Source organism: Syngnathus typhle, linkage group LG5 (assembly GCF_033458585.1).
Source record: "Syngnathus typhle isolate RoL2023-S1 ecotype Sweden linkage group LG5, RoL_Styp_1.0, whole genome shotgun sequence".
Classification (NCBI taxonomy): Eukaryota; Metazoa; Chordata; class Actinopteri; order Syngnathiformes; family Syngnathidae; genus Syngnathus; species Syngnathus typhle.
The window spans coordinates 8,022,758-8,037,727 of record NC_083742.1 but is presented as its reverse complement, the minus strand read 5'-3'; the positions used below and the strand labels follow the sequence as shown (position 1 = coordinate 8,037,727).

General features: G+C 42.2%; 1 protein-coding gene across 10 annotated transcripts in view; it reads left to right on the top strand.

Moving 5' to 3' along the window:
* Nucleotides 1–5,088, top strand: part of fbrsl1 (fibrosin-like 1) — a 232,041-nt gene extending 226,953 nt beyond the window's left edge. For 8 of the 10 annotated variants that reach the window (XM_061277971.1, XM_061277970.1, XM_061277969.1 and 5 more), the window contains 3 exons: nucleotides 529–612; nucleotides 1,330–1,588; nucleotides 2,657–5,088. In XM_061277971.1, coding sequence (XP_061133955.1) covers nucleotides 529–612; nucleotides 1,330–1,588; nucleotides 2,657–3,953 — 1,640 coding nt within the window. In that variant the 3' untranslated portion in view covers nucleotides 3,954–5,088. The remainder of the gene's footprint in view (nucleotides 1–528; nucleotides 613–1,329; nucleotides 1,589–2,656) is intronic. The other 2 variants (XM_061277974.1, XM_061277976.1) reach the window with 1 other exon arrangement.
* Nucleotides 5,089–14,970: the final 9,882 nt, after the last annotated feature.

The following is a 14,970-nucleotide window of genomic DNA, read 5'->3' as shown; positions in this document are numbered from 1 at the left end:
CAAGAGTCAACCCTTATTTGGGTCTTTGGATTATTGAAAAGGAAAACAACTGGAGGTGACAAAGGGCCCTTTGTTACCCATATGTTCCTTATATGTTTGTTGATAAATAGTATCAACCATAAGCGTTAATAATCCCCCAACTCCTTTTTGGAGGGAAACTTGATCTGATGGTAAAGGTGTGGGAACACTAAGTGTATCAAATCTTTGATCTGATTTGGTCCAAGAAAATGAACACAGCCTTCAATCCATGTTCCCTCAGCCTTTCTACAGGCACTTTCTGCTCATTCCCAAGACCTCTTTTGCATAAAGTGGTGTTGTTGTCCGAATCCAAGAGTGACAAGCCACTCCAGTTAGGAGTGCTGGCCACTGCAGTATCCAGAGGCCTTGAGCTAGGGTGTCAGCGCTAAACAAAACAGCTCGCTTGTAAGAAAAAAGCTGAGTGGAACGGGTCGGTGTGGTGGTGATCACGGTTCGCCAGTGCCCCACTCCACCCCCCGTTTTTGCTAATCCCTGTTTGGCATTTTGCAGATCCTTTCAGTCGCTCCAGTTCCTTTGGCGGCCTCGGCAACCTTTCAAGCAGTGCCTTCGGAGGATTAGGCAACCCCTCGCTTGGTAAGCGCTGGCCCCCTCTGCTCCTCCAACGCTTCCCTCTTAAATCTGGCCCCTGTGGCCGGTAACATAACAGAGTAGGGAAAGCATTAGACCACAGGGAGAGTCAGCAGGGGGAGGAGAAAATTCAAGACACTTAGCTCTAGTTTCCGTGTCAAAGCAGCCCTGGCCAGGGGAAGCTCAACGGGGCTGTGCAACACACCGCAGCAGACTTCTTGCTGCCATTTCATCTACCAACTGTCCCCCCCCAACAGCCGGGGTTTAATCTCGAGAAGCCACTGCCAACGGATTCTCCCAGGTCCTCTGTTGGTGGCGATTCAAATATTAATTATTTGACAAACCCCTTCTGCACCATCGTGGAGTTTTGGCTGTCTTTCCCTTCATCATTCCATTTTTTAACTGCCAAATTAGTCGTTCTGTTGAGAAAATGGATGTGACTGGAATAGACGTGCTTTGGAATGCTCAAGTCTCTCCCTGAATGTTCACAGCCCTCAGCTACAGGGGAGCAAATGAATCGTCAGAAAGCACACCCTTTAATCCAACGGAAAGTTGTTGTTATTATTATTTGTATCCTGGGGGAATGCCATTAACCTGAGTGAGCATGAAAAGAAAATGAAAGAGAAAACTTTTAATGCTGAGTTGTTTCTATTTTGTTGGTCCCCCAAAGTGTGTGAAATGAACTCACAGCAGGTCAAATGTCTGTCTCCGCCTTCCTTCCAGGGTCCAACAGTATGTTTGGCCCCAAGGAGGGACCCGGAGGACTGCCCCCTTTTAGTAGTCCACAACATGACACCTGGAACAGGCTGCGACGCACGCCGCCATCTTTCCCTACCCCGCCGCAGTGGCCTAAAACTGCAGATGCCGAGAGGAGCAGCTCCGCCAACAGCCATGAGCGAGAACGAGAGAGGGAGCGAGAACGGGAGAGAGAAAGAGAGAAGAGAGACTCATCTATCGGAAAAGAAGAAAAGGATAAAGACCGGTGAGCTATTTTTTGTTCTTTGATTACTAGTAGACAGGCATTCACTCATGTGGAATTATTTACAGTATAATCAATAAGCAATGAGCAAGGTCTAAAAATAAACAGTTTAAAATATTATACAATATCATACAAATCCCAGTAAGGCGCAGGGTTCAAAACTTGTGCAAAAAGTTGTGGCTTATAGTCTGAAAAATACGGTATAAATTATTCCACCTGGGGTTTTTGTTTGTTTGTTTGTTTTCAACTTTTTACACCCACTTTTTGGTGCATACCTTATCCTCAGTAATGGTAAAAAAACAAATAAGAAACATTTTCCTACTCCTTTTTAGACTGGATAGTCCATAGTCAGGGTAGGAGGTTTATCCACCCACCCATTTTCTAATAGCGTTCACTCTTATTTGGGTCAAGGTTGCGCTTGTGCTTATTCAAGCTGCATCCCAATTGCAGGGCACACATAGCCAAACAACCATTCACACCCACATCCACACTTAAGGATAAATTCTTTAATTAACCTATGTTGTATTTGTAATTAAACCATGTTTTGAGATTTGTGGAGTAAAGTTTAAAAGTCCCAATGATCGTCACACACACATCTGGGTGTGGTGAAATTTGTCCTCTGCATTTAACCCATCCCCGTGTGATTTTGATCCATCCCCTGGGGGAGAGGGGAGCAGTGAGCAGCAGCGGTGCCGCGCTCGGGAATCATTTGGCGATCTAACCCCCCAATTCCAACCAGTAACCAGTGAAACCCCACGCACGCATGCATGCACGCACAACGTGTACTGTAAACTCCACGCAGGAAGGCCATGTCTGACCAATTACTTACCGTTTCTTCAGGAAGTGCGGTTTTAGTGTAATATTGTTAGTAGATTCACTCAAAAGATTTGCAACACAACTTACGGTTTGCCAATAGGCTTGCCGACGCAGACTCCAGAAGCAGTGATGTATTCCGACTTGAATAGGCACCAGGCTGCTTAAAGCAAAGAAATCTCTCAAATTAAAATCTCTTCAGTTGGAGACAGAAAGCATGGCAGCCCAAACTGAAACCTGATTTTCTTATCATCATAGAGATTCGGTGGAACGCAATCGCCACTCCAACCGGTCATCTCCAGCATCTGCACCAGTCAGCTACCAGATCAGCAACTTGATACGCTCCACCAGCCAGAATAGTGATACAGTTCGGCATCACAGTGGCAGTGTGGATCGGGTCCGCGAAACAGAGAAAGAGCTACTAGAGCGCCATAGAGACTCCTCCGCCCTAGTCGACATTAAGATAAAGGAGAGCCGCTCTCCTGGCAAGGAGATGCTTGAGAGAAGATCTTCAGAAGACTCTATCAAGCCAGTTCAGCGTTCTCCTTCTCCGTACTCCAAGGCAGTGACCAATGAGCAGAGCATGAAGATGGCGGGTGGGCCTATACTCAAAGACGGTGAGAGGAAAGAGCCTCCAAGCGGGGAACAGTTCCACAAGGTAAAAAATGATGACATGAAGATCAAGGAGGAGAGAAAAGAGGAGCAGGAAGTAATGGTGGTGAGTTCTGAGCCAGCTAACCAGCCACCTGCACAAGTGCAGCCAGCTCTTATTAGCCAGCCTGGAAATCCTCATCACCACCACCCTCCGCTGTCTCAGCATCCTCATCTTCCCTCCCCGCGTGGCAGTGACATTCCAGGAGCGGGTTTGCATGCTGTCCCCATGGCACACTCACTGCCCCTTTCCATGAGTGCCATGCCCCAAATGGGCAGCCTAAATGTTCTGGACCGGGCACGCATGGCTCCCTTCATGGGAGTCAGCCCGCTGGCAGGAAGAGAACGTCTCCCCCACCCGGCATTTCCTTGGGACCCTCTTCGAGAGGCCTACCGCAGCCTGGACCTGCAGAGGCGCATGGACTTCCAACTCAGGGCCGAACAAGGGCATCGCTTCCCCAGTATGTACGAACAGGAGCGTGCCTACCGTGAGCGAGAAGCTCACGACTACTCTCACCACGAGCACCTTTTGGAAGTACGCAGGGAGCACGAGAGGATGAGGCAGCAGGCGGAGGAGCGAGAGCGCCTCCACCTGCGGGAAGAGCTGGACCGAGCGCGGCTCCATCAGCTGCACCAATCGCCCATGGAAGGCCACCTACCGCACATGCCTTCGTTTATGCCCCACCTTGGTGGAATGCCCTACCCCAGACTCAGCCCCTCCACTGGGCACAACGGCCTTCTGAACAGAACCCCCCCTACTGCTGCTCTCAGCGCCCCCCCGCCACTTGTGCCAGCTGGTAGTGCCAGGCCAGCCTCCCCCAGGAGGACTACACCCCTCACGACCACCCAGGACCCACGGGACTATTCCCCAACTCGCAACCCCAAAGAGGTTGAGGCACGGTAGCTTCTTGGACGGAAAACTGCACTCACAAGCTCCACTTTCCCAATCAGAAATTGTCCTTTGAACTAAACGCACTCCTCTTCCACACAGAAGAGCAGACTTCCCCAAGGGAAAGGGTATGTATGTACAGTATCTGATTGAGCACATGCCATGACTCCTTTGTTGATTGAGTGTTTGACTCAAGATATTTGATGTTTGACACATACTATGTTTATAGCCACCGTAAATATTTGATAATTATTAATATATTAATCAAATGACTTTTTTCAGCTGTAAGTAGAAAAATAGGCTCCGAAGTGGTTTGTACATTTGCTATCCTTGTTCCATGTGAAGATACTATCATTTCTATTAATTTGATGTAATTTGTGTGTTTGTCACACAATATGTATCCCCATTGGTTGTGTGTTATATCCATTATGACTGAAAATACTAGATTTGGATTACCCTTGGGTAATTTAACCTCATGGTACCAGGATATCCTCAAAATGGCAATGTACAGTGTTATATAACTAATTTGTTTTGCCTCTGAGATATGCAGACAAATATATATAATAAGGTCTTTGTTCAGTCTCTGTACAGAAAGCTGATGTATATAACCTGTTAATATCCCTTTGCTGCAAAATGACGGTGTAAATTTACTAGGCTTTTTAACCATTTCTTTAAAAAACAAAAAACAAAAAAAAAACACAATTGAGTCCAATTTGTGGGATTCATCCTGCTTGAATATCAAGACAACAGACAAGCCATGCCAATAGATGTGAAGTGACGGTAGGTGCCGGGAGGGAGCCTAGGAGGATCATCTGCTATCTATGCAAAGCAGCAATGGCACACTAACTAGATCTCCTGGAGGCAGCGTACTGTACTGGTGACACCGAGAGGCTTGGGTAAACTATACCAATGATAGAACAATGGTATTATTTAAAGACTTCCATGTCATTAACTGGGCCCGAGCCAGACAGAAAAGAAGGACACTTTAAAGTGAGCAACAAAAAAGACTTTCTCTGTCAAACTTGTGGTTATGTGCAGTTGTTTTTCTTAGATTCTTGTATACAAAAGCAGTAGAGTTTTAGGCGTGCAAAGTAAAAAAATGAACATTCATGGTTTAAAATGTATGGAATAAAGTTTGGACCTAATGTCACATGTTTTCTGCCTGTCCTTTTATTACATACTGTGAGCTGCACCTGTGCAATGTTAATGTGATTTTTGTAGTTTTGCCATTAATTGGTGGCTTTTGGGATATCAGTATTTTCTCATCAGTTCATTACTTTGCAACCTTAATGATAGCGTATTTTTACCGAGAGGCCTCACCATCCGATCAACTGACCACGATTTGTCAAACATTTGATGCGGAGCTGTTCAGTGGGATCGATGAGCTCGTGGCCTGGCAATCTGGTGGGGAAAAATGGGTCATTGATTTTGTATGAAAGCAGGTTTTGAGTGTTTGTGTTTCAGGTAACCAGTATTGACTGGCAGCCCAGCAGCATATTGACCCACAGTCTGGGCTCATTAAAAGGAACAATGCCTTCGAGGCAGGCTATTGGTGGGTGAGAGGCTCTCTCCTAATGCGCAACCTCTCATCTGCCTTTCTAATGAGGCCCCAAGATGCAGTGGAGTGGCTGCGATGGGAGCCCCGAGGTGCCCTGTCTTTTTATCGACAAGACCTTGGCTACACTTGCCTCCTGTCCGGGGACGGCCAATTCATCCCGATAATGCCCTCGCTACTCATCTCACTGCTGTGTGCCGTGAGATCCAGCGATCCTATCCCATGGTATCAGCACATAATGACAGCGTGGGATCAAACTGGGGCCAGGTCATTAGGGGGTGTTATTGAAAATCCATGGCACCTCTGTGTTCCACACACTTGAGCTGAGTTTTTTTTAAAGGCTTGTTGCAACCACAATGAAAGGATTGAACCGGTGTATTGGGGAGGCTTAAATTACTATTGCTTTCAATTTAGGCTCCCAGAAATCGAGCCATGTATCGCTTAGATGGGTAGCATCTGTCCGCAGACAGCTTCACTTTACTACTATGTGCTTCTGGTCCTAATCATCTCGTCAGCAACAGGCACTTAACCCTCGTACTTGTTACTGCTTACTGATTTTTCCTGTAAGCATTATTTACCAAGCGCGCTGGTGGACACAAAAAAGACGCACCTTCCATTTGGGCTGCCTCAATCGCTATCTTGTGCTCTATCCATTTTACAGAGTGGATCGGACCCTCTGGAGATGAAAAGCTCCATCAGTTTCATTCATCATCTGGCAAGGTCAATTTATTTCGGCACACAGTCCATCATCAGAAGGGAATCAATTCACACATTGCCTAGGATGTCCAAACCCAGACGGGTTATTGCGCCGTCGGCAGCTGTCAGCCCTTCTCGTAGCTCTTTTGTTTCTTCCCTGTGTCGGGGCTTGAAGATCTAAATACTGCTTTCCTCCACAATTTCGTCATTGGAAAGATTTCTTTTAGTGAATTTTAAAACTTTTGGTGTCACGGGAAATGTAACAGTGATACGTATCTTGGCTCTACATTGTCTGGTATGCTGTATGCCAGTAATACGCAATGAGATTTATTTCATATGCTGGTTGGAAAATAAAAAAAACGCCGGTAAGATCTACTCGAGACACTACAAAAAAATCATAACTTGCAGGTGGACTAATTTTAATCGTCTCAAATCTTTTCTATGCACATGACCAATTCGACTGTTCCGTTTCAGTGCTTTTTGCACAAATTGTAGATGAACAGCAAAATTAACAAAAGGTTAATTGATCCATGAGTGGATCAGTAATTTTTCTGGTTCAATTAGAATGAATATTTCAATGATTATGCCTTAGAGGTATCAAGAGACTGGAAGAGTCACTGAAAGGCAGAGACGGAGACCTCATTTGGAAATGTTTATGCATCAAATACCTCTTATGAATTTTGCTCATGTATTCAAACAATGAACAGTTTGAATGTGCTTTAATTTTTTTAGAGAAGGTCAAATTCATGTTGTTCATGTAACAGGAAAAACTATATATGAATGTATTGGATTCATAACACTTTTTGTGTTTGCGCCGTGAAGAAAACGTCAAATGACCCAACTTCCTGAGCCGGTCCAATTTTCAACCCAGCAGTTATGAGTATTCTTTACAATGGTGCAAAAAGTATTTTTTTTTCCTATATTGTCAAAGATGGTACACTCAACATTTTGTTGGCCTCTGGCCAAAACCTATGTCACAAGTCCATAATTTATTTGTATTTTTTCCACAAATCTATACTGGTCAGTCTATCCATGTGGGTGTTATTTATACAAATTATTCACCAATCTAAAGTGTTGAGAATGCCCTCTTTGATGATGCAATGTCAATGGATGGACAAAGTTTTTGGGGTCTGCTGAAAAATGATCATTTCAGAGGTATAAGCATTACGACCAATGCCAGAGACTTAAAAAATTTTAAAAAATTGGAGGACACTCAATACGGCATATGAAACTGGTGGGGGTCGGTATCTCCAATAAGATTAAGAACCACTGGTCTAGATTGTGCTGGTGAATTTTATGACACAGCCGTGCAATATAAACTATAAATCAGTGAGATCTGTGGTGTCAGAGCTGAGACATTGTCTTACTAAGCTTTTTCATTTATCCATCAGAAACCTCAATGCTTTTGGTTTAGGATTGAATTTTCCTGCTCTCAAATACCTTCAAAAAGCTCTTGGCACAAAGCTCAGATTCAGCAAACAGCAGAACAGGCCTAAGGAGCTTTTGTGGTGCACAATAGCAGCTAATAACACAATGCCAAGCTAATAAGATGGGCAGTAAATGAATGGTTGAGTCCAAGCTCTTTTTCACTCCCTCACTCTCACATGAAAGCCTCCTGTACTGCAATGTAGTGCATCCCAAACAGCTGCCAGTGTATTAGTTCCCACATGAGGGCTGTTTTCAAATAGAGATTGATAATAAGATGCAAAGATCACATTAGGATACTCTTTTGGGGTTGGTGATTAGGGAGATTGGTGGCGCTGCTTGAGTTGACGTCCATGTCATTGCGGGGCTTCACAGTTCCCGATAAAAGCCAATTCAAAGCACTAAACTATATCTCAACTGGGAACCAAGGGAGTGAGGACTAAGTCAAGGGCCTTGGCAGCATATCCCTGTCACAACACTCTCATCGATCGGACAACCTAAAAAGGCCATCAGTGTTCATGCAGCCATATTGCCACCTTTTTTTAGATCGCATTGTCAACATCTAGGCGGCTGACAGAAACCAGACCAGTGAGCAGTTAAGGAGCAGACTTGGAAAGTGTCAAATGGTGTGAATTTTAAAACCTAGTGAGTGGTGACAAAGAGCTGTGACTGTGTAATGTCTTTGCACCTTTGGATCTATGACAAATATCCTGTCTGTCTTATGTCACCACCACACTGTCTGAGTGAGGATATTTAGAAATGAAAAATTGAAGAAAAACCTCAAAGGCTTGATATGGAACAAAACGGTTTTGAGATGGAAAACCAGGAGTTTCATATTGTTGCAGCCTTAGTACATTTGCCATTATAATTTTCCGACCTTTAGACGGAGCCTTACACTCTCCCACACTATAGAAATGAGAGAGAGTAGGCGTATACGGGATGTGATGTTAAAGGAAGCTCTTACGTGCTTGAAACTAGTATGCAATATGGAAAATAGAGGCCATATGTGATATTCGAGTTACTAGGTACAGCAAACATACATAAATATCAAAGGAGTATGCCCGAAATGCTTGTGTTCAAGAGCAAGGATGAGATGAGGTTCACCATTTTGGGAACACATGCAACCGTTTAAAAATGTGTGTCTGTGCACAATTGCAAGACATGTAAGAACTCCATCACAGTCCATAATATCATGAAAAGAGTCGCCGACTCTGGAGGACATAGACATGACATATATGTATTTTGGCATTATTTATTTATACAGATGAATATTGTATTTGTTGAAGTAATTATGGTACCGGAGGTTCCACATGTTCCAGAGTCTGGCTTTAGGTGGATCCTTATCATCACATTTGTAAACATTATGCGCCAAAGGTGGCTATAATAAGATGGTAAAGGTCAGGAAGATCATATCCTGACTGGCTTCTCAGCATTCCATTCCAGGCTTGGACTACCTCCCGAGCTCCTTTGGAAACGTGTCTGGCAGCAAACATGCTTTGAAAGGCTTATCTCCTATCGCAGCTAAGTTCCATGCTCCGAGATAACAATCCCCGTCTTATCTTGTTGTGTTCGTTAATATCAGAGCTTTGGGGGCTTGTTCTTCCACTTGCAATGGGAGCTTGAGGAGCGGATTGTTTGCAGATTAGTCAACATCAGCCTCAGGAAATTCTAGCCTTGCTGTTTTGTTGCATACATTGGTGAATTGCCTGCTTCAATTTAAGAATTATCATTCACTGGTTGGTATGCAACATTGTGCACGGTATGGTCGACAGTAGTTCTTGTCACATCATCCTGTTGTGCAAGCCAAAACAACCAACCTGAGGCTAACTATAATTTGTTGCTGTTTAGCACAGAACTATAATCAGCGTTTCATTCCGGAAACATTTATTCCAACTAATCAAATTGGGAAAACATCCTGGCAGGAACGTGCAGTTTAGTGTGTCCACATTCACAATTGTGGCGTTTGTGACAGACGCATGAGAGTAGGCAGAGTTCCATAAACTTCAACCATCTGGCTATCTAGCACAACCCTTAGCTACACAGTGGCTCACTCAGCGATTGATCGAGGGTGTTGAAGACCAGCTATTTAACACATGAGAACAACAAGTACTGCTATCAAGCTGGCCCTTCTCAAAACTCGTTTGTGAGAATGTCTCTTATCGCTTCCCTTCTGCTTGTCACTTTAGGCCATAAGGCATATGCGCTATTTCCCCACGTGATGCACCATTGGGCTTTTTGTTTCACCCTTACAGATACAGAAGATTGTAGCTAAGGGCTGTTTATGTAACACTATTCTCAAAGGGAAAATACATCAAAACTCTGGCCATTTATTTACACCGCATCTTGGAGCCCGTTATTGTCAAACTGTCCCCAAACGACATTCTTTTTGTTTGTGTAACCACTGAAAATTGTGCTTTCAACACCCAGCGTTCAATCTAACCATACGTGAACAGCAAAGGTGTATCATAGTAACATTTCATAATACGTCTCAGTGAACTGCACCACGAACGTGGCCGTTACTTTACATAAATCAAGATGGAGGGATGGATGGATGGATGGATGGATGGATGGATGGATGGATGGATGGATGGATGGATGGATGGATGGATGGATGGATGGATGGATGGATGGATGGATGGATGGATGGATGGATGGATGGATGGATGGATGGATGGATGGATGGATGGATGGATGGATGGATGGATGGATGGATGGATGGATGGATGGATGGATGGATGGATGGATGGAAAAGTGGAAGGTGAAATGTTTGTCGCCCAGTATCTCGTGACATTGTGCATTTTACACCATTTTCTGTCCATGTGAATAGGGTTCATGTTGTCAGTGTTTTCATATGTGTATAAAATGTTTAAAACCCCAAAGGAAAACCTTTTTACAAGACCTTTTGTGTAAATGTTGGTTCATATAAAACAGAAGAGAGAAAACCATTGTAAAAAAATGACCCTAAATATCCCTCCATATTGAAGCTGTAAATTGATCAACTATTATTATTATTATTTTTTTAAATCTCTCCCCTACACTGTTCACTATATGGAATGTCTTAGGGATGAAATAAAGCCTCCGTACCCAATATCATTAAATCCTCCACTCTCACCTGATTACATTCCTATTCATGCCACTATTATTCTGCCATTATTGTTACTTCTGGTGAAACAGGCCAGATAATGTGCATTCAATCAGTAGCTACTACATAACCTGCTCATTCTCATCTCTGATTCTTTGTTGCCATCAAATGTTTTTTAAATGAAAATTATGAGTGCGGTGTAATTATAATTCCGGTGGTATTATGAAATCAAATATCACAATGAATGTAATTTTATTTGCTTGTAATCTCTCTCACCCAGGCTAATAGGCATTTTCAAAGGGCAAGCTCAGGGGGGTTTAAATGGCCCTTGTATAAATTGAATGGCTGCTCTGCTCTCTTGCACTCCGTGTTCTTTTGTCTTTGATATGCAGGCGGAGCTTGACAGTCTGGGAGACGTGGGAGATTTGTCAGCCTCTGATCTCCATACCTCTCTGACAAATGAGCGCCTTTGGCAGGAATGCAAGTGGAACCTCTTCTCTGCCCTGCTATGGAATTCTGATGAGACTTAACTGCATCTCTTGGTGAAGATGTCAGGGCACACAATCATTCTGGAACCAGGAAAGAGGGTCAATTTGCACATATGTGGATCGAGTTTAAACAACCTACACCCTGAGCTGGATCCCTGTCACACCAGTCACACCGACAATTTAGTGTTTAACTCGCCTAAAATTTTCATTTTTCGCAACGTGGGGAAAAAACAGGAGAGGTTATTAAAAACTGCACAGGAAGAACCAGAGCATAGATTCAAACCTTGAAATGAGATTCCAACTTTAAGCACTACCTTTGTGTTGGAGCTTCACAGACCAAGGTTGGAGTACGATCAGAACTTAAGACCTTCCCAGCTCCAAATAGTCACAAACTAACTGGGATATAGTCTCCAGCTTCTCTGTCGGTGACTCTAAATAGGATAAGACGTTGTGTAGAACGCTGGTTCTCAAACTAGGGTCCCCGGATCACTCGGGGTCCATAAGATGTAACTTGCGAGTCCGCAAAATCCTTTGTTATATAGTATTATGTCATATCATTTGGTTGAAAGGGTATGCAAACAAACCTGAACATCTGATATTTGGATGTATTTCCCTGAAAGCATCAAGCATTTCCTGCTCTTTGACACACTTTTCTTATGTAGAGTTGCACATGTGACGCAAGACAACCTCGGCAACTTATTTGCTGCTTGTGAACGTTTCCAACAGATTGATAAATCTCTACTTTTGCAATGTATAAATGGGTATGACTTGGGTACGGGTACGGAAAACGATGTGAAAACAATTCTGCTTTTGTAAACTGTCTCCCCTCTGTTCACAGTCATGTTGTTTGTGGAATAAGTCCACATCAGTTCAGGATGATTAGTAAATACTAAAATGAATTCTGTTGAAGTTGGTTCTGTTTCTTTCTTTTAAGCAAGTGAGGCATTTATTGGTTTGAATTTTTAACAAATAAATGACATCTAGGGGTAACATGATTTTTTTTTCTCGGGTGGGGGCTTGACTGGGGTCCTCGTTCAAATTCTCCTCTGTTAGGACTCTCTGGATCAAAACGTTTTAGAACAAGTCATACGTTTGCAGTACATATACCAAAATTGTCATTTATGTTTGACAATATACAAACCGAATAAACAAATAAACAAACCCCTGCTACAGAAGATAGATAAATGAGTGGAGATGAGGAAAAAAAAGCACATAGTTGCTGGGGGCATTATTTGTTGTAAACATCGCTTGAAAGCATGAAATAACTGTAATCAGGGATTTTCTTTTGTTTTATTTTGTCTTTATTTTATTGTTTTCTTATAAAGAATGTGGTAACAATTCATTCACAGTTCATTGTCAACTCAAATGTATTTCTGTACAATCTATCACACATTAAGTTACATTTTCCTAGTAAGACGTTAACAAATGTGAATCATTCAATGACTAAGCTGCTCTCTGGGCTTCCTGTTGAGCATGAAATGTGTGTATTGATCCTTAGCATTCCAAATTTCAATCAGAGAAGTCTCAAACAAAAAAAAATCATCAAGATTCATAGGAAGTACAAGCACTACCCCTTGTGGCCTTTTGGGGCCAGTGCAGCATGTGGAGATGGAACCTCCGGCTGCTTCTGGGCCCCTCCTGATAAGTTAACCTTGTGATAACAAGCTAATGCCCGATTAATGTTGCAGTAATTAGACACAGCTTTTCACACTCAGTTAAGAGGACATCCTCCAGCAATTAGCCTGCACTGGAGAAAGATCATTTCGGAGAGCGCCGTGGAGTGATTCCTCGGCATGCTTCCATTCCCGCTTGGGTGCATTAAGGTTCATTTTCTCATTATTCCATCTAATTACTTGTTTGATATTCTATACAGCTGCCAACACCAATCTTTGATTCAATTATGAAATGCTGATTGATATTTTGGGTGTGGGGATTTAAGAATCTGCATTCGATTTGCAATGGTGACCGTATCAGAGGTTGGATAATGGTTTTACTGTACAACACTGAATGCCAAGTGAAAATATAATTTCCCTGAAGAATGCATTCTGAATAAATGGCTCATCTTTGTGTATATGTAAGAGACTGTGCAAGTGTGTGAGAGCTTATCGCGTGTGCATGTGAATGTCCACTAGACAAGTAATGAGCAAGACCCTTTTACTAACCACACAGCTCATAAATGTTCCACAGAAAGTAGACAAGGGGCGGTTACTCTGATTAGTCCTGCATTAAGGGACATCTAGTTGCAAATTGGTTCATGTGAAAGATCAGCCGGCTGTATGATAAAATGCTGGACCATCCCAAAAACTAGGTCTGTAATTTATTGTAAACTTGGTTATCCTACAATGCTTTACGTCTAAATTCTTTTAGTCATGCTATGACAAACTAAGCAAAACAATGCTGACACTTAAAATAGTTCAGATTGCAAGTACAGCAGGTCCGTTGATCTGGTTCGCTCAAGGCAACTTGGACTTGATCAGGCTGCTCCAGCGAGTGAACACACAACTTCCCTTCACTGGCTCCCTGTTCATTTTTGCATTTATTTTGATTATTTTATTTCTCTTTAAATGGTCTCAGCCCAGTGAACCAGACACAACTGGAGATACAGAGAACTAAGCAGAGCCTCAGAGGAGGGTGAGCTTCTTCCGTTCTCGCTTGCGAATGGCTTCTTGTTGAATGTTAGGCAAGCTCCCTCTCTGTCCATCTTTAGAAATCTTCTTAAAACATATTTTTATCATTATTTTTTTTAATTTATTGATTTAACTGTCTGTTTTTATATCTCTGATTTTTACTTTTGAACAGCACTTTGTATGCAGCTCTGGTTGTTTTTATAGTGTTCTATAAATAAAGTTTAGCTGAGTTGAGTGGTGTGAAGTTGTCTATAATTTCAATTTGTATATTTTGAAAATCAAAACATTAATAAATAAGTGGATATTTTCTGCATTGTGAATGTTATTTGCTCAATTAGGACAAGTGGTTCAAAGAAAGAAAGAGAAAGAAAGAGAAAGAAAGAAAGAAAGAAAGAAAGAAAGAAAGAAAGAAAGAAAGAAAGAAAGAAAGAAAGAAAGAAAGAAAGAAAGAAAGAAAGAAAGAAAGAAAGAAAGAAAGAAAGAAAGAAAGAAAGAAAGAAAGAAAGAATGAATTAATTCATTTAAATCACATGATTTTATTACTGAAGTTATTACGCCAAATTATTGGGATAAAAATGATCGTGATTTTTTGGGGCACAGTTATCCCTAAAACGTTTTGAACAATGCAAAATGCAGGTTTGATCCATAGTAAAAGCAAACTTGGATTACGTGACATTATCCAATGTCAAAATCAGTTTTTGCTTTTGAACAACACATTTTGAAGAACTGATCCAATCCATTGTCCAAAATCAGTTCAGTTTACTTTTGAACAACCGGGCCCGGGTTGTTAATGCTTGCCACCAGACCCTGAACTGATCATCCAAAATATTATGACCACTTGAAAAAATACCCGATACATAATCTGTAATTTTCTTAATACATTTTTTTTTATCAAAAGATGCAAGTACTGCAAACCTTACTCGATTGTTTTTCTGCGCTGATTCCGAATCTGCAGTCGTTTTTTTCTAGCACATCTGGTTTTCTAAATAATGATAACAATGATACAAAAATTGTAATATGGAATGTAATAATATATTTAGTAATATTAAATTACGGGTGAGTTTCAGCAAAAAGTGGACTTTTCCTACATAAACGTTATGGCTAGAAATGACAACGCACTGCGTGACGTAATGGAGTTAGTGTTTGGACTACAAATCCC